General features: G+C 42.1%; 1 protein-coding gene across 1 annotated transcript in view; it reads left to right on the top strand.

The window, feature by feature from the left end:
- The window catches only part of LOC144800095 (cytochrome P450 4B1-like), a 315,429-nt gene that overhangs the window by 235,959 nt on the left and 65,818 nt on the right, over positions 1 to 13,652 (top strand). Inside the window, exon 9 of the mRNA XM_078671653.1 lies at positions 8,828 to 8,961. Within this exon, the coding sequence (XP_078527779.1) occupies positions 8,828 to 8,961 (134 nt within the window). The remainder of the gene's footprint in view (positions 1 to 8,827; positions 8,962 to 13,652) is intronic.

The following is a 13,652-nucleotide window of genomic DNA, read 5'->3' as shown; positions in this document are numbered from 1 at the left end:
GCTATGTAACTTGATTGCTAGGTTGCTTGCTTTCTGGCAGAATCTGTTTTTGGCGCTCTGGGGTCTTTTATGGCTTCTTCTTTTACCTCAACTGCTTTTGTCCGCCATTTTGTGCGCTGATCTCCCGGGCACAGTCTGCGCCTACGGAGCTTCTTATCAGTGGCACTTGGTGAGGTATTTTTTGTGTCATTCTTGGCCCTTGCTCATTTATTCTACGTCACATACCTATTGTGGTGGGTTTTTTAAGCTGTCTACTGTGGTCTGTTCCTATGGCGGACACCATGGGGCCTTCTCCTACTGCGAAAGACTCTAAAGGGACTTTAAAACGATCTACACAGCAGTCCCCCTCTCCTGAGTCCTCTCAGAAGGATACTAACTCCACTTTAGATGCTATTTTGGCGCGTTTAAATGCTGTCCATGATATTGCGCAGTCTACTAAAACTAATACTGACTTATTGCAAGTTGAGGTGGCTGCTATCAGGAGTGACTTTAAAGCCTTATCTGTCAGGGTTACGAATACTGAATCCCGTATCAGTGTGGTGGAGGATACTACACACCAACATTCGAGGTCTCTTCTCCAGATGGAACTATCGATGGCGGCTTTGCGCAGGGACCTTACAGAGCAGGAGGATCATAATCGGAGGAGTAACTTGCGTATTTTTGGTCTTCCTGAAGATGCAGAGCAGTCTGCCTCCTCAATGATTGATTTCCTCTCCAAATAGATTCCTTCTACCCTACAAATCTCCTTTCAGAGAGACTTTGAAATTGAGAGAGCTCATCGGGTACCTGCATTCAAACCCAAATCCTCCACTTATCCGAGAGCAGTAATCGTTAAACCGCTGCGTCATCAGCATTCGGAACAGATGTTGGCTCACATGAGGAAAGTTAAGTCGGTGTCTTGGGAGGGTCATCGGATTACTATCTCCCAGGATTTTGTCAGAGACACTGTAATTCGGAGGAAAGGATTTCTCAATCTGCGAAAACGTCTGTTGGACATGCATATCCCTTTTTCCTTTGCTGGTCCATCCAAGTTTCGTATAACTTTCAAGCGTCGATATCGGATTTATGATGAACCTGCTGATCTTTCCTCTTTTTTGGATAACCAACTTGAGTCTCAGATGGATTCTTTTCCGGCTCTTGGCTCTTCTGGGACTTGAGTTTCTGTCTTTGTTGTTTCACGTGGTTTAGTGCGTCTTGCTGTTTGACATATGTCTTTGTTTTTTCGCTTCATATGTTGGTCGTTGGTTGCTATTCGTTTTCCAGATGATTTGTCCGTAACTTGTCAGCTTTTATGTTGACTTGTTCTTGTTATTTATCCGCCTGCTTGTTCTTGTTATTTATCCGCCTGCTTGCCCTATTTTTTCCTCTTTCTTGTTTGATCTATCTGATATTTGTATGTGGCTATTTCGTCTTTTTTGGTTATCTTCCTTGTTGTAGGCGATTTCGGTTCTTTGTTTCTGCGTCTCATATTTTCCGATATTTGTTTCATGATGTGCTTTTCCCCACTTATTGGTGTCTTTCGATTTTGTACTTTGCCAATATTTGATCTTCCCTTTTTTGGGTGTAGCCTTATGTCTGTTTCTGTCAGCCGTTTGGTCCGATAGTGTCAGTTTTTCTCTTTGTGCTCATTCTTATACTTTTTTTTTCTATTTGCTTATCTTGATACTATTTTATGGCTCCTTTCCTAGTATTTTCTTCTTGTCACTTAATGATGTCTTGTTTATACTTTCACACTGTTCTTAAACTTGCAAGTTTTATTCCTGCTGATGTATGATATTGCTCGTTATTTTATCTGCTTAATTATTTCAATTTTCACACTTATTGGTCCCCTTTTCTCTAACTATATACCATGTACTATTGCCTTTTCGTTTCTATATTTGCTAGTTCTTGATTCTCACCATTTTCTGCTTTTCATACATACTTTTTTGTTCTTTGTATGGCATTTATAGTTATCGCCATTTGTTTGTTTGACATATAGACAAGATCCTTTTATCTCATTTTAGCTTCTATTTATGAGCTTGTTATTTGATATGCCTCATATTGTATTTTTTGTCTTTATTCGGTCATTGGCCAGGTTTGATTATTCTGTGCCTATTTCTTGTAGTTCTTCTTCCTCCGGTTTCAAGTATATTGTAAGGTCCACTTCTATTGTTCTAGGACCCTTGCTTGTTGCTTCCTTTTCTCTAGTCTGGGATCTATCGCTTTATCTACTGTTTTTCCTGACGGTCCTCTGTTTCCCTCTCCATGTTCCCCCTGGTAGGAGATGGGTCTCTCATAGACCTACCCTGGCGGGTCTTTTTTTCTCTCTTTTTCCATTCTTCTCTCTTTCTTTTTCTACTTCTCTTTCCTTTTCTTCTCCTTTTTCTTTTTTCTCTTTCCTCTTGGATCTCCTGGTGGTGTTTTTCTTTTTTGTGTCGGCTGGTGGTGTTCTGTTTTTACGTCCATTTTTACTTCTTAATTTGTTTGTCTTTGCTGTACATCTATGCCTGGCTTAAATGTAGTTTCCCTTAATGTTATGGGTTTAAATCATCCGGTTAAGAGGGCTAAAATTTTAGATTATTGTAAATCTTTGTCTTCGGATCTGGTATTTTTGCAGGAGACGAAATTATCCCATAAAGAAGCTCTGTGGTTGCGGAAAGGCTGGGTTCTGGATGTGGTATGCTCTTGGTAAATGAAATGGCGTGATCACCCTTGTTTCTAAGAATTCTGGATTATCAGTACTTTCTTCTGACCATGATTCTGAGGGTCGTTGGGTATTATCAAGATTATCTGATGGAATTAATGATCTTTATGCTTTGAATATTTATGCTCCAAATAATGATGATCCTCTTTTCTGGTAGAAGATCACTAAATTACTTTCCCGAACGCCTCATAAGGGTAATCTAATAGTGGGTGGTGATTTTAATTTGCCGTTGGATCCTTTGTGTATTTATTATTTATTTATTTATACAATTTCTAAAGCGCACTACCACCTAACAGGCATCTTGGCGCTGGTAACTCCGAGACCATATCAACACAGGAGGGGATCAATGCGCAGGCCTAGTTCTTAGGGAATAGCCAGGTTTTAAGGTTCTTTCTGAACGCAAGCAGCTCCTTGTTTTGCCGCAGTTCAAGAGGTAAAGTGTTCCACAGCCTGGCTGCAGCCACCCCAAATGTTCTGCCCCCTGCCCTGACTTTGTTGAAGCGTGGTACTTTTATTGACATTCCGCTCGAAGAGCGGAGCTCTCTGCCCGGAACGTACCACACAAACATTTGCTGAAAGGAAGTTGGGCCTTTTCCATGCAAGGCTTTAAATACTAGACACAGAGATTTAAATTTAATTCTCTGTGTCACGGGAAGCCAATGCAACTCCGTGAGTGCTCCAGAGGCAGAGGTCCGCCTTGACCAGCCTAATACCAATTTAGCCGCGGCAGAGTGTACCCGCTGTAGCCTGTCTAGCAGTAATTTAGGGGACCCAAGGAGTAGAGCGTTACAATAGTCTACCCGACTAAGTATGGTACTACGTGCAATCAGGGCACGGGCTTGATGTGGTAAGAGGGGAAAAATCTTCCTCAAAGAGCGCATAATCCCCAGACAACAGCTCACAACTTTCCCCACATGCACCTCCAGAGAGAGGTTACAATCAAATGTGACCCCTAGGTTACGAACTATTTTTACCGGCTGGCCGGGGTTGGGGATCTCTGGGGGCCACAGATTCGTGGGCGGCCCTTCCCTGTTCTTATGCGTTTCGAAGTGCATCAGTTCAGTTTTAGCAATGTTAAATTGTAGAGAATTCTCCTTCAGCCATTGTGTCATATCTCCTAAACATCTATGAAACCCTTCTGCTGAGATGGACTGCTCTCCCTCCAGGGAGAGAATGAGTTGCGTATCATCAGCGTAATTGAAGACTGTTGGATAGGAATTCTGCTTTTTCCTTTCGCCCTCCTAGAGCTCACAAGCATTTGTTAAATATGTGCTCCTCTGCTAATCTTCATGATATCTGGCGTCTTCATAACCCTACTGGCAGTGAATTATTTTTTTTTTCCTCTCATTCTCGTTTTTCTCGTATTGATTACCTCTTGGTTCATTCGTCTCTGCTACAATCTTCGTCCTCGCCGTACATTCATCCTATTCTTGTTTCAGACCATGTTGCGGTTTCGTTCTCCCTCTTGGGGCTTGCTCCTAAGAAATCCTCCCCTTCGTGGAAATTAAATACAGAGATTCTTTATGATGACGCTGCTGTCAGTGCCTTGCAAGCTGAAATTGATCAGTTTTTCTCTGTTAATGAAGGTTCCGTTGACTCTACAGTGGTTTTGTGGGACGCCTTTAAATGCACACTTCGCGGTTACATCATTAAAGTTATGGCGTAGAGGAATGCTGTCATTAAGAAGGAACTTTCTGATTTAGCGGATAGTATTAAACAAAATGAACTTCTTTTTCGTCAAATGAGAGACTCACAAGTTTTACAGTCTATTAAAAATTTAAAATACTCATATAATGCTCTTGTCACTAAGAGGGTTCATATTGGTGTTGAAGCACAAAAGTCTAAACGGTTGCTATTGAAGAATCGTGCTGGTAAAATTTTAGCGGTCACGTTAAAGTTTCAAGATTCTAGTTTTAAGTCGTCTCAAATTTCTTCTATCTCAGATAGATCCGGCATTAAAAAAATTCAAACTAAGGAGATCCTCGGGGTCTTTTTGCGATTTTTATAATACTTTGTATACTCCTACTAATCGTCCTTTGAGGCTTGTCAGGAGTTTTTAAAAACTATTCCTATTCACTCTGTATCTGAGGAAGATGGGGAGAAACTAGGTGCCTCAATTACAACTGAGGAACTTACTCTTGCTATCAAGGCTACTCGGTCTGGCAAAGCTCCGGGGCCTGATGGTTTTCCCATTTTGTTTTATAAAACTTTTCTCCCTTTCATGGTCCCTCGTCTAAAGGCCCTTTTTGATGTGTCCATTCAACGAAGTGAAGTTTCGGGTACAGCGGCGGAAGCTACTATTGTGGTCATCCCGAAGGAGGGGGAGGATATCACGGACCCTAAAAACTTTCGTCCTATTTCCCTCCTTAATATGGAGGCGAAAATTTTTGCCAAGATTCTTGCTAAACGTTTGGAGTCCTCTATCCCTTCTCTGGTTCATTCATCACAGACGGGGTTTGTTAAAGGTAGGCTTGCTAGAGACAACATTCGTACCTTTTGCTATTTTTTGGGGGCAGTTAAACGTTCTACGCTTCCTGCTGCAGCTTTAGCCCTTGACGCCGAGAAGGGGTTTGACAAGGTCTCTTGGCCTTTTTTGCAAGCCGTTCTTCGTGCTCATAATCTTGGGGATTCCTTTGTTAACATGGTGATGTCTCTTTATGCCCAGCCTAGAGCGAATATTAGAGTAAATGGGGCTACCTCTGAGTTTTTTAGTCTTCGTCAGGGCACTCGTCAGGGTTGTCCCCTCTCCCCGCTTTTGTTTTTACTAGCTATTGATCCGCTCCTGAGGTTAATTGATCTCCATCCAGCCATTAAAGGGTTTACGTTTGGTTCACTGTGCATAAAGTCAGCGGCTTACGCAGATGATGTACTTATTTTTTCTGATGATATTGTTTCAGCTATTCCTGCGATCAGATACAATTGCTCTTTTTTCTAAGGTCTCTGGTTATACTCTAAACAGAGACAAGACGGAGATGTTTCCCCTCAATGCTTATTGTTTTCCAGCCCATATGGGTTCCGCTGGTTTCAAATGGCAATCTAAACAACTCAAATACTTAGGGGTCTGGTTTTGTAGTACTTTATCTGATACAGTGGCTTATAATGAGGCACAGACCTTAATTAAAGGTCGTCATCTTTTGGATACTTGGTCTCCTAAACATATTTCTTGGTGGGGTCGGGTTCAAACTTTAAAAATGATGGTTACTCCTATTATTAACTTTATTTCGTCTATGCTCCCGCTGAATTTATCTTCCTTTTTTCGTGAGATTGATTCCATAACTTCTTCGTTTCTTTGGAATGATAAGAGTGCTTGAATCGCATATAAATCCTTGAGGAAACCTTATGATATGGGTGGCTGTAATTTCCCAGATTGGGGGAAATATCAAGTGGCTTTTTTAGCTTCTTAAGGAGCGTTGTGGTTTTCCTCACTCCTGGTCATACACCTTCTTGGATGTGCATCGAGCAGGCTCTCTCTTTTCCACTTCCGGTCTCTTCATTTTTAACCATGTCTTCATTATCTATTCTTTTTTCTCGTGCTATTATATTGGATACCGTTGCAGCTGTTAAATTGGTCGATCGGAAAATGGCAACTCCGATTCATAAATCTAGGTGGTCGTCTTTGTGGCGTAATCCCCGAATAAAGGTTCTTATTGATCCCCAACTAATTCAATATTGGTCTGCCAAAGGTATCACGTTGGTCCGTCATCTTTATGACTCCAATGATGACCCGTTACCCTTTTCTTTTTTAGCTCGGCCATTTTCACTCTCTAATCTGGATTTTTACACTTTCTTGAAAATGAAAGTCACTCTTGCCACAGTGCATCTTGTTCCTAACTCCCCTCTGATTACTTTATTTTCTTTGTGGCTCAAATCTGGTCACATTGCTTCACTCATTTATACATTTTTGACCTCAATATCTTCGGATTCATGTACTATTCCGCAACAAAAATGGTCCTGTCACTTTGGTACGGAGATAACTGAGCATGTTTCGTCGGACACTTGGCAATTGTTAGGTACGTTCTCTCTGCGCAATAAAATTGCTCCTTCTTTATTTCAATCCAAATTCTTCTCCATCAACCTTCTTCATTGGACTCCTAAGCGGCTCTGTTCTCGCCATTTAAAAGATGATGATTTATGTTGGAGTTGCGGCTTGGGTGTTGGTGACTATCCACATATGTTTTATCATTGTTCACTTTTACAACCCTTTTGGGATCTTATTCATAAGCACCTTATGTTAATTTTTCAAATTAAGTTTCATCTTTCCTTTCCTATGATCTTATTAGGACCCTTGGCTTCCCCGGAACCTCTGCCGTTAGATACCTTAGATATGCAATTGTTGGATCTTTTACTAACTGTGGCAGTTAAGGTGATTCTTATGGATTGGAAGTCTTTCGCTTCCGTTTCTTATCACACATGGTGGGCATGGGTATCCTTCTTGAGAAGTGCACACACTTCTGTGGATATGGCTCATCTCACTCCCACTATTTCTTTTAGCGTATGGAGAACTTTAGATAATTATATGGATTTGGCCTCAAGGGGGTTGGTCGACCAGTATCCCTTTGTGACGTCTGACTGACTGTTGTCTGTAGTGTTTTGTTTTGCTGCGCCATCAAGAGAGATCCTTCCTTTTCCTCTTTCTTCTTTCTTCCTTTCTTCTTCCTTCTTTCTTTTCTTCTGTCCTGTTCCCTTTTCTCTTTTTCCTCTATCTTTCTGTTTTTTAAATAATGATGCCGTTCATGGTTTCCTATGATTCACTACTGCCACTCTGCTCCTTGACATTTATTTTGTTTTAAGAGGTATGAGTTGTGGCAATTTATCTGCTATTGATGACATATTCTGACGAACTTGTGGATCTTTCCTTATCTTTCATTTTGGTATCATTATGAACTGTACCTAACTATTTTGATCTTTTTAAAATCTTAATAAAATTATTGAAAAAAAAAAAAGAGGCCCTTATATGAATTATGTCTCTGTCGGTCTCAAATCCCAAACAAAGTGGTGGACCTCGAAGCTGGGGAACAAGGTTCGAGTCTCGGCAGGGACGCTGAAAATCCAGTGATTCTGGGGAAATCACTGAAGCTCCTCGTTCATAACAAAATGAATGTTTCCGTCAGTAATGCAACTAGAGCTCGTGTCAATGCTTAATTTGTAGGAAAAAATGTGCCAGAGCCCTCATCAGGAGGCCACTGCAGCCTACACCAGCCATTCTCCCTGCCAGCGCTGCCAATGACCGTACCAAACCAGCTATTAGACATCAGACTGCCATAAGTGTGACAATTCCGACTTTTTCAGGCCCCCAAAGCTATTAGAGTTTAGTATAAAGGAAAAAAGTTCCAGAGATCCCAAATCTGGATATGAATCCCCAGGTTTCTGGAGGAACATGGCTCAAGGCTCTGGACCTTTTCAGCCTCGAGGGAACAAATTTGGTTGGTTCTGAGCATGTGTTCCTCCTTTTCAAAGGTCCATGATCCGATTACAGGGTAATTCCTCGTTTGGACGCAATACAGTACAAGTGTATTCGTGTGGGAATAGTTCTTTTTATTCACTGCTTGGTTAGGTCCATTTCACTTTTTATTAAATCTTCTAAGCTAGCATAGCAATACAGTACACTTGTACTGTATTGCGTCCAAACGAGGAATTACCCTTTGATCGGATCATATACCTTTGAAAAGGAGGAACACATTCCCCTTCCCCAAAGCTATTAGAATAGCATGGGCATCAGGTAATAGTAATTTTTAACGCATATTGAATTAGTATACAACTGTTGTTTTGCTTACTCTAAATCAGACAAACAGCCCACCATGTGGCAGACTGTCATAAGTGGTGGTGCTGACAATTAAGTGCAGGTGCTGAGCACCAGAAACCACCGGCTCAAATTAAGTACTGGCTCATTTAGACGGCTCTGATACCTTCGGGTCGAGTTCGCCCTATATTAAACACCCCCAAAAAAAGATATTATCAAACAAAGAAATATTCATGACTGCATATTGTTGGTGACTTTTTGTGATGCACAACTCTTCACAAAGAACACTACACTAGATGGACCCCTTAATAAAGTAACCATCTTATCTAGTAGAAATATTGAAATCTGTGTCTGTTGTAATATGGGCTCACATCCAGAAGAGTAATGCATTTGATTTCTTTCAGGGATGATCTTAGTAAGATGACCTACACCACTATGTGCATCAAAGAAAGTCTCCGCCTCTACCCACCGGTGCCGGGTGTGGCCCGAAAGCTCGTCACTCCAATGACGTTCTGCGATGGACGGACTTTACCTGCAGGTAACGTGTAGTAAAGAATCACCTCCATAGTGAACTTGAGGATATATTTAGTAAATAGCCAATGTTTTTTTTTGTTAAATAATTTTTATTTAAGAGAAAGAACACAGAAATACAAATATAATAATGCGTTCAGAAGAAGAAATATGCAACAAAAATTATACAGTAATACAATCTATAAAAAATAAGATAAATATATGTAATCAGAAGATTGCATGTACTTGTAATAATACTCTTAAAATTACTAATGGAGAAAACATAACAATTATAGAGCTGAACTTTGTACTAAAATTCTGTGGACTTGTAGAAATAGGTGAGAGTATAATATACTAGTAATTTTTATTATAAAAGAAGAAAAGAAAGAGGGGTAGAAATATGAAAGAAAAAGTGATAGTAAAGAAAAGGGAGTAAAGAAAAAGAAGATACTGAATATAAGAGGAAATTATAGGGAAGATGAGTGTGATTACAGAAATGTAGTGAACGGTTTAATCTTTAGATGGCTAGAAGCATGGGATACCGAAGCAATTCTATGTTCATCACATATTAAATTCCACCAGAGTAAAAAGGATAATATAGAGTTGTCTTTCCAGCATATTAGTATAAATTTAAAAGCAACATCAATAAACAAATCAAATAAAATAGATTTCGAAACAATTTGGTCAATAGCCAATGTTAATAAAAACAGAAACCATTCCTCAACAAACTACATGGTTATGGTCTAAAAAGGAAAAACGCAATTTTCTAGTTAATCATTATCCACACAACCATAAACCCCCCCAATGCTCTGCACTGCTAATGGCCTTACACATTTGCTTTGGACCTTTGCATTATGAATCTGCAGTGGCACAACTGGATCTGTAAAAAGGAGCAAAGTGCAATTAGTTCATTACATTAGAGAAGAATGTGGAAGGAACTCTGTTTATCCCATAGCCTCTGGGCGCAGTAGGGGGCACAGATCTGATTCTGTGCTATAGGACTCACACATATTGTCATAGCTGATATCACAGATGGCGCAATAAATCATATTACCTTATGTGATGCATTACCATTAACATTATTGATAACCTCCTCAAACTGCAAAGTGCCCGACTGGTTAAAAGCTACACAGCAAACCAGATTTAATTTTTCCCTTTGAAATTTGAGTTCATAAGCTGGTTTATGAATCCCACGGGCCAGATATACATACCTCTGATGCAGATTCCTTAACTTTTAAATCTCTTTCAGGTGCCAGACTGCACCCTGAAACTGGAAATAGTTATCCTGCGCCCTGGCTCGGGATTTGCTCCTGGATTCACCCTTCTATATGACATTACAGCGTAATCAGTGGTGGCTCAGAAGGGCATCACCCCACTGCTCAGTGAGAAATGCAAAAAAAGAAAATGATAATAACAAGAGTTATTATCATTGTCTTTTTCTTTGCGGGTCTCGGAGCCGGGTCGGATGGGGCGGGGTAGGTTCCCCACCAAAAGAGCTGAGTAAGGAGTGGTTTGCACTACTCTAAGTGCATAGGATGGTTTGGCCAGCCCTCTTGGGCCGCCCAAACCGTCATGCACACTTAGCATGTTCTCCAGTGGGCAGTGTTGCACAGCCCGGTGGGGAACGTGCCCATGCTCCCAGGCACTGTCTGAGTGGCCTGTTTGGCCGTTCATACCAATCACGATGCTGCTGATGCAGCGTCGTGATTGGCTGGCAGAGGCAGGGAGCCTGGTTGCTCCAGGGTCAGCAGACGGAGGAGAGGCGACTGTGACAGGTAAGTTTATTTATTATTATTTTTTCATCCCCTACCCACCACCCTTGTATGGACGCAGCCGCCACTGAGAGTAGTGTAAACTGTCACCCCAGGACATGGTTATCATTTCCTTTTTCTGCCCCCATTGATGGTCTGCTTGAACATTTTCTCTCAAACAATGTATTTTTCAGTGTTTTCAGGGATGAGGTTTCAGGTTTAAATGTTGTCACTCTGGTCAGACAAAGATGTTACTCTCTGACCCATTTGATTTCTGTCTCTGATGCCTGGGGCCTAGTCATGACCCCAAGTAGTGTGTGAAGTGAGGCATTATGCACTCTCAGGCCATGGAATAGAATCTTCATTGTGAGGCTCAAGAGGACCGTCTGGCTCACCCCTGCTCCAGACCAAGGTACCGCTCGAAGGTACTCTCTGGCTTGCCTTCAGTCAGCAAGTCCTCAAAGATTACCGCTTCCAAGGACAAGAGTAGGTCCTCTAGAAAAAAGCACAAGCAGTGTCACAAGAAAGATCTTAGTTCTCAATGTTAACGCTATTTTAGGGCTGTGGTTCCAGCTGGCAGCATTGCTCCCTGAACGTGGCTTCTACATCTTTTTTCTCTATCTTGGTGGAGGTTTTTCTTATGCTGGCTCTGGAACCAGAGTTTCTTGCTCCTTTCCTGCAGTTTCCAGCTACTGGTGCTGTCCACACATCCATAGATTGTAGCTTTTCAAGAGGCAATGTTGTTGTCCCTCTTCTATCACTTCACCCTGGCTACCTCAGATGCACCTGCAGACCGAAAGATGCTGCCTGGGCTCCCAACCAGGCTTCCAAGGGCAGCCTTATTCCCAGTGCCAGTCAACACAGTTCAGCCTTCTCTATCTACTGATGGTCCCCAGTAGGTAGTACTAAATAGGACCTAGTTTCCATAGGAAAAGTGTTTTTTTAATTGCCTATGTGTTTGATGCATTAAATGAATCTTCAAAATAAATTCCAAGAAATTGCCCCAGTGATTCTAGTTGTACCTGGACAGTTTCAGGGCGATCTGTCAAGTCGGGGCAGAGAACAGGGGGGGCAGGGGGGGGGGGAATGATGTGTTTCCCATGTTAATTCCTGCCTGAACCACAAGAATGAAGGACACCAAATTTGGCACAAAGGTAGCTGTTGATTCGCAGATTGCACTTTCAGCTATCCAGTGTAAATCCGTTGATTAGTTTGTGAGAAATAAAAGGAAATCCAGATTTGTATATCTATGATTGCAACTATTTCACAACAAGTCGCGAATACGGGCACCAACAAAAATGCTGTGATTGGCTGGCAGCAACATGAGCAGAAAGTTGTGGCTACCATTTTATTTTGTCAACAAAGTCCCCAGGTGAACACAGAAATGACACAAAATGGAATTAGGGGTCTGGTTGGATGTACCCTGACCCCCAGGGGTGGGATATAGAGGTGTTTCTGTAATATAGTATGGATTGTATACATCGAAGACATTTTTTTTTGCAACACATGCAATATTCGTAAATCTGCTTTGATGCTCAGAGTGGCCCCCATGTAACTTGTGATAAATGTGCGAATATCAGCAGAAAAAAATATATATTCACACCCTCAGTCTCACTTACACACTCATAGGCCCACTCATACACACACTTAAAAACTCATTCAGTAACTCACAGACCTACTCAGACATTCACCCAACACTCACCCACTCAGAGCCTCACGCATCCACTTACACAACCACTCAGACTCATACACTCACAAAGAGACCCATGCAGACAGCCATGCCCCCACTAACACACCCACCCACGCCACTTATGCACCCACTCACAGACCCACGCAGAGACTCATGTACCTCCTCACAGAACCATTCACACTCATGCACCCACTCACAGACCCACTCTGACACACATACACTCACAGACCCTCCCAGACTCACATACCCTCTCAGATTCACACACCCACTCACAGACCCACTCTGACACACACACACACCAACTCACAGACCCTCCCAGTCTCACATACCCCCCCAGTCTCACATACCCACTCAGACGTTCACACGCCCACTTACAAACCTACTCAGACTCATGCACCCACACAGACACACTCAAAGACTCATTCACCTACCTACAGACCCATTCAGAGGCCCTTGCACCCACTCACAGGCATACGCTGTCACTCACAGACCTACTCAGACACTCATGTACCCACTCACAAACCCACACACCTTCTCACAGACCCACTCTGACTCATGCACCCTCACATATCCACTCAAGACACCCATGCGCCCTCACAGATCCATTCAAAGACTTCTGCACCCACTCAGACTTACGCAGTCATTCACAGACCCACTCAGACACTCACGCTCCCACGCACCCACTCCCAGACCATTCTGACTCCTGCACCCTCACAGATCCACTCAGACACTCATGTAGTCTCACAAATATACTCAAACTCATGCACCAACTCACAGACCCACTCAAACTTTCATGCAGCCACTCAGAGACCCACTCTCGCGTGAGGAAACTATCGGTCTCCCTGGCGGTTTATTGGCATTCTTGTGGAGCTCCACAAGAATGCCACTAAACCCCCAGGTAGACCGATAGTTTCCTCATGTGAGAGTGCTCTTGAGAACACATCGAAGTACGTCGATTTTTTCTTGCAACCCTTTGTCCAAGCTATTCCATCTTTTGTAAAAGATACGAGTGATTTTTTTAAGACATATTGATAAAATCACATGGAGAGATGATCCTTTACTCATGGGCCTAGATGTATGCAGCCTATATACTTGTACCCCAAGATCTGGGGATCCAAGCATGTCGAGCATTTTTTAAGGAGAGACCTTTATCCTCATTGTTTCACACAGAGATGTTACTAGACATGGTTCAATTGTGTCTAGGTAACAATTTTTTCCTTTTTGATAATGTCATCAACAGACAGATCCAGGGGACGGCGATGGGAACCTGCTTCGCCC

Source organism: Lissotriton helveticus, chromosome 1_2 (genome assembly GCF_964261635.1).
Source record: "Lissotriton helveticus chromosome 1_2, aLisHel1.1, whole genome shotgun sequence".
NCBI lineage: Eukaryota > Metazoa > Chordata > Amphibia > Caudata > Salamandridae > Lissotriton > Lissotriton helveticus.
Note: the sequence above shows the minus strand (reverse complement) of the source record. Positions and strands in the feature narration are given on the sequence as shown.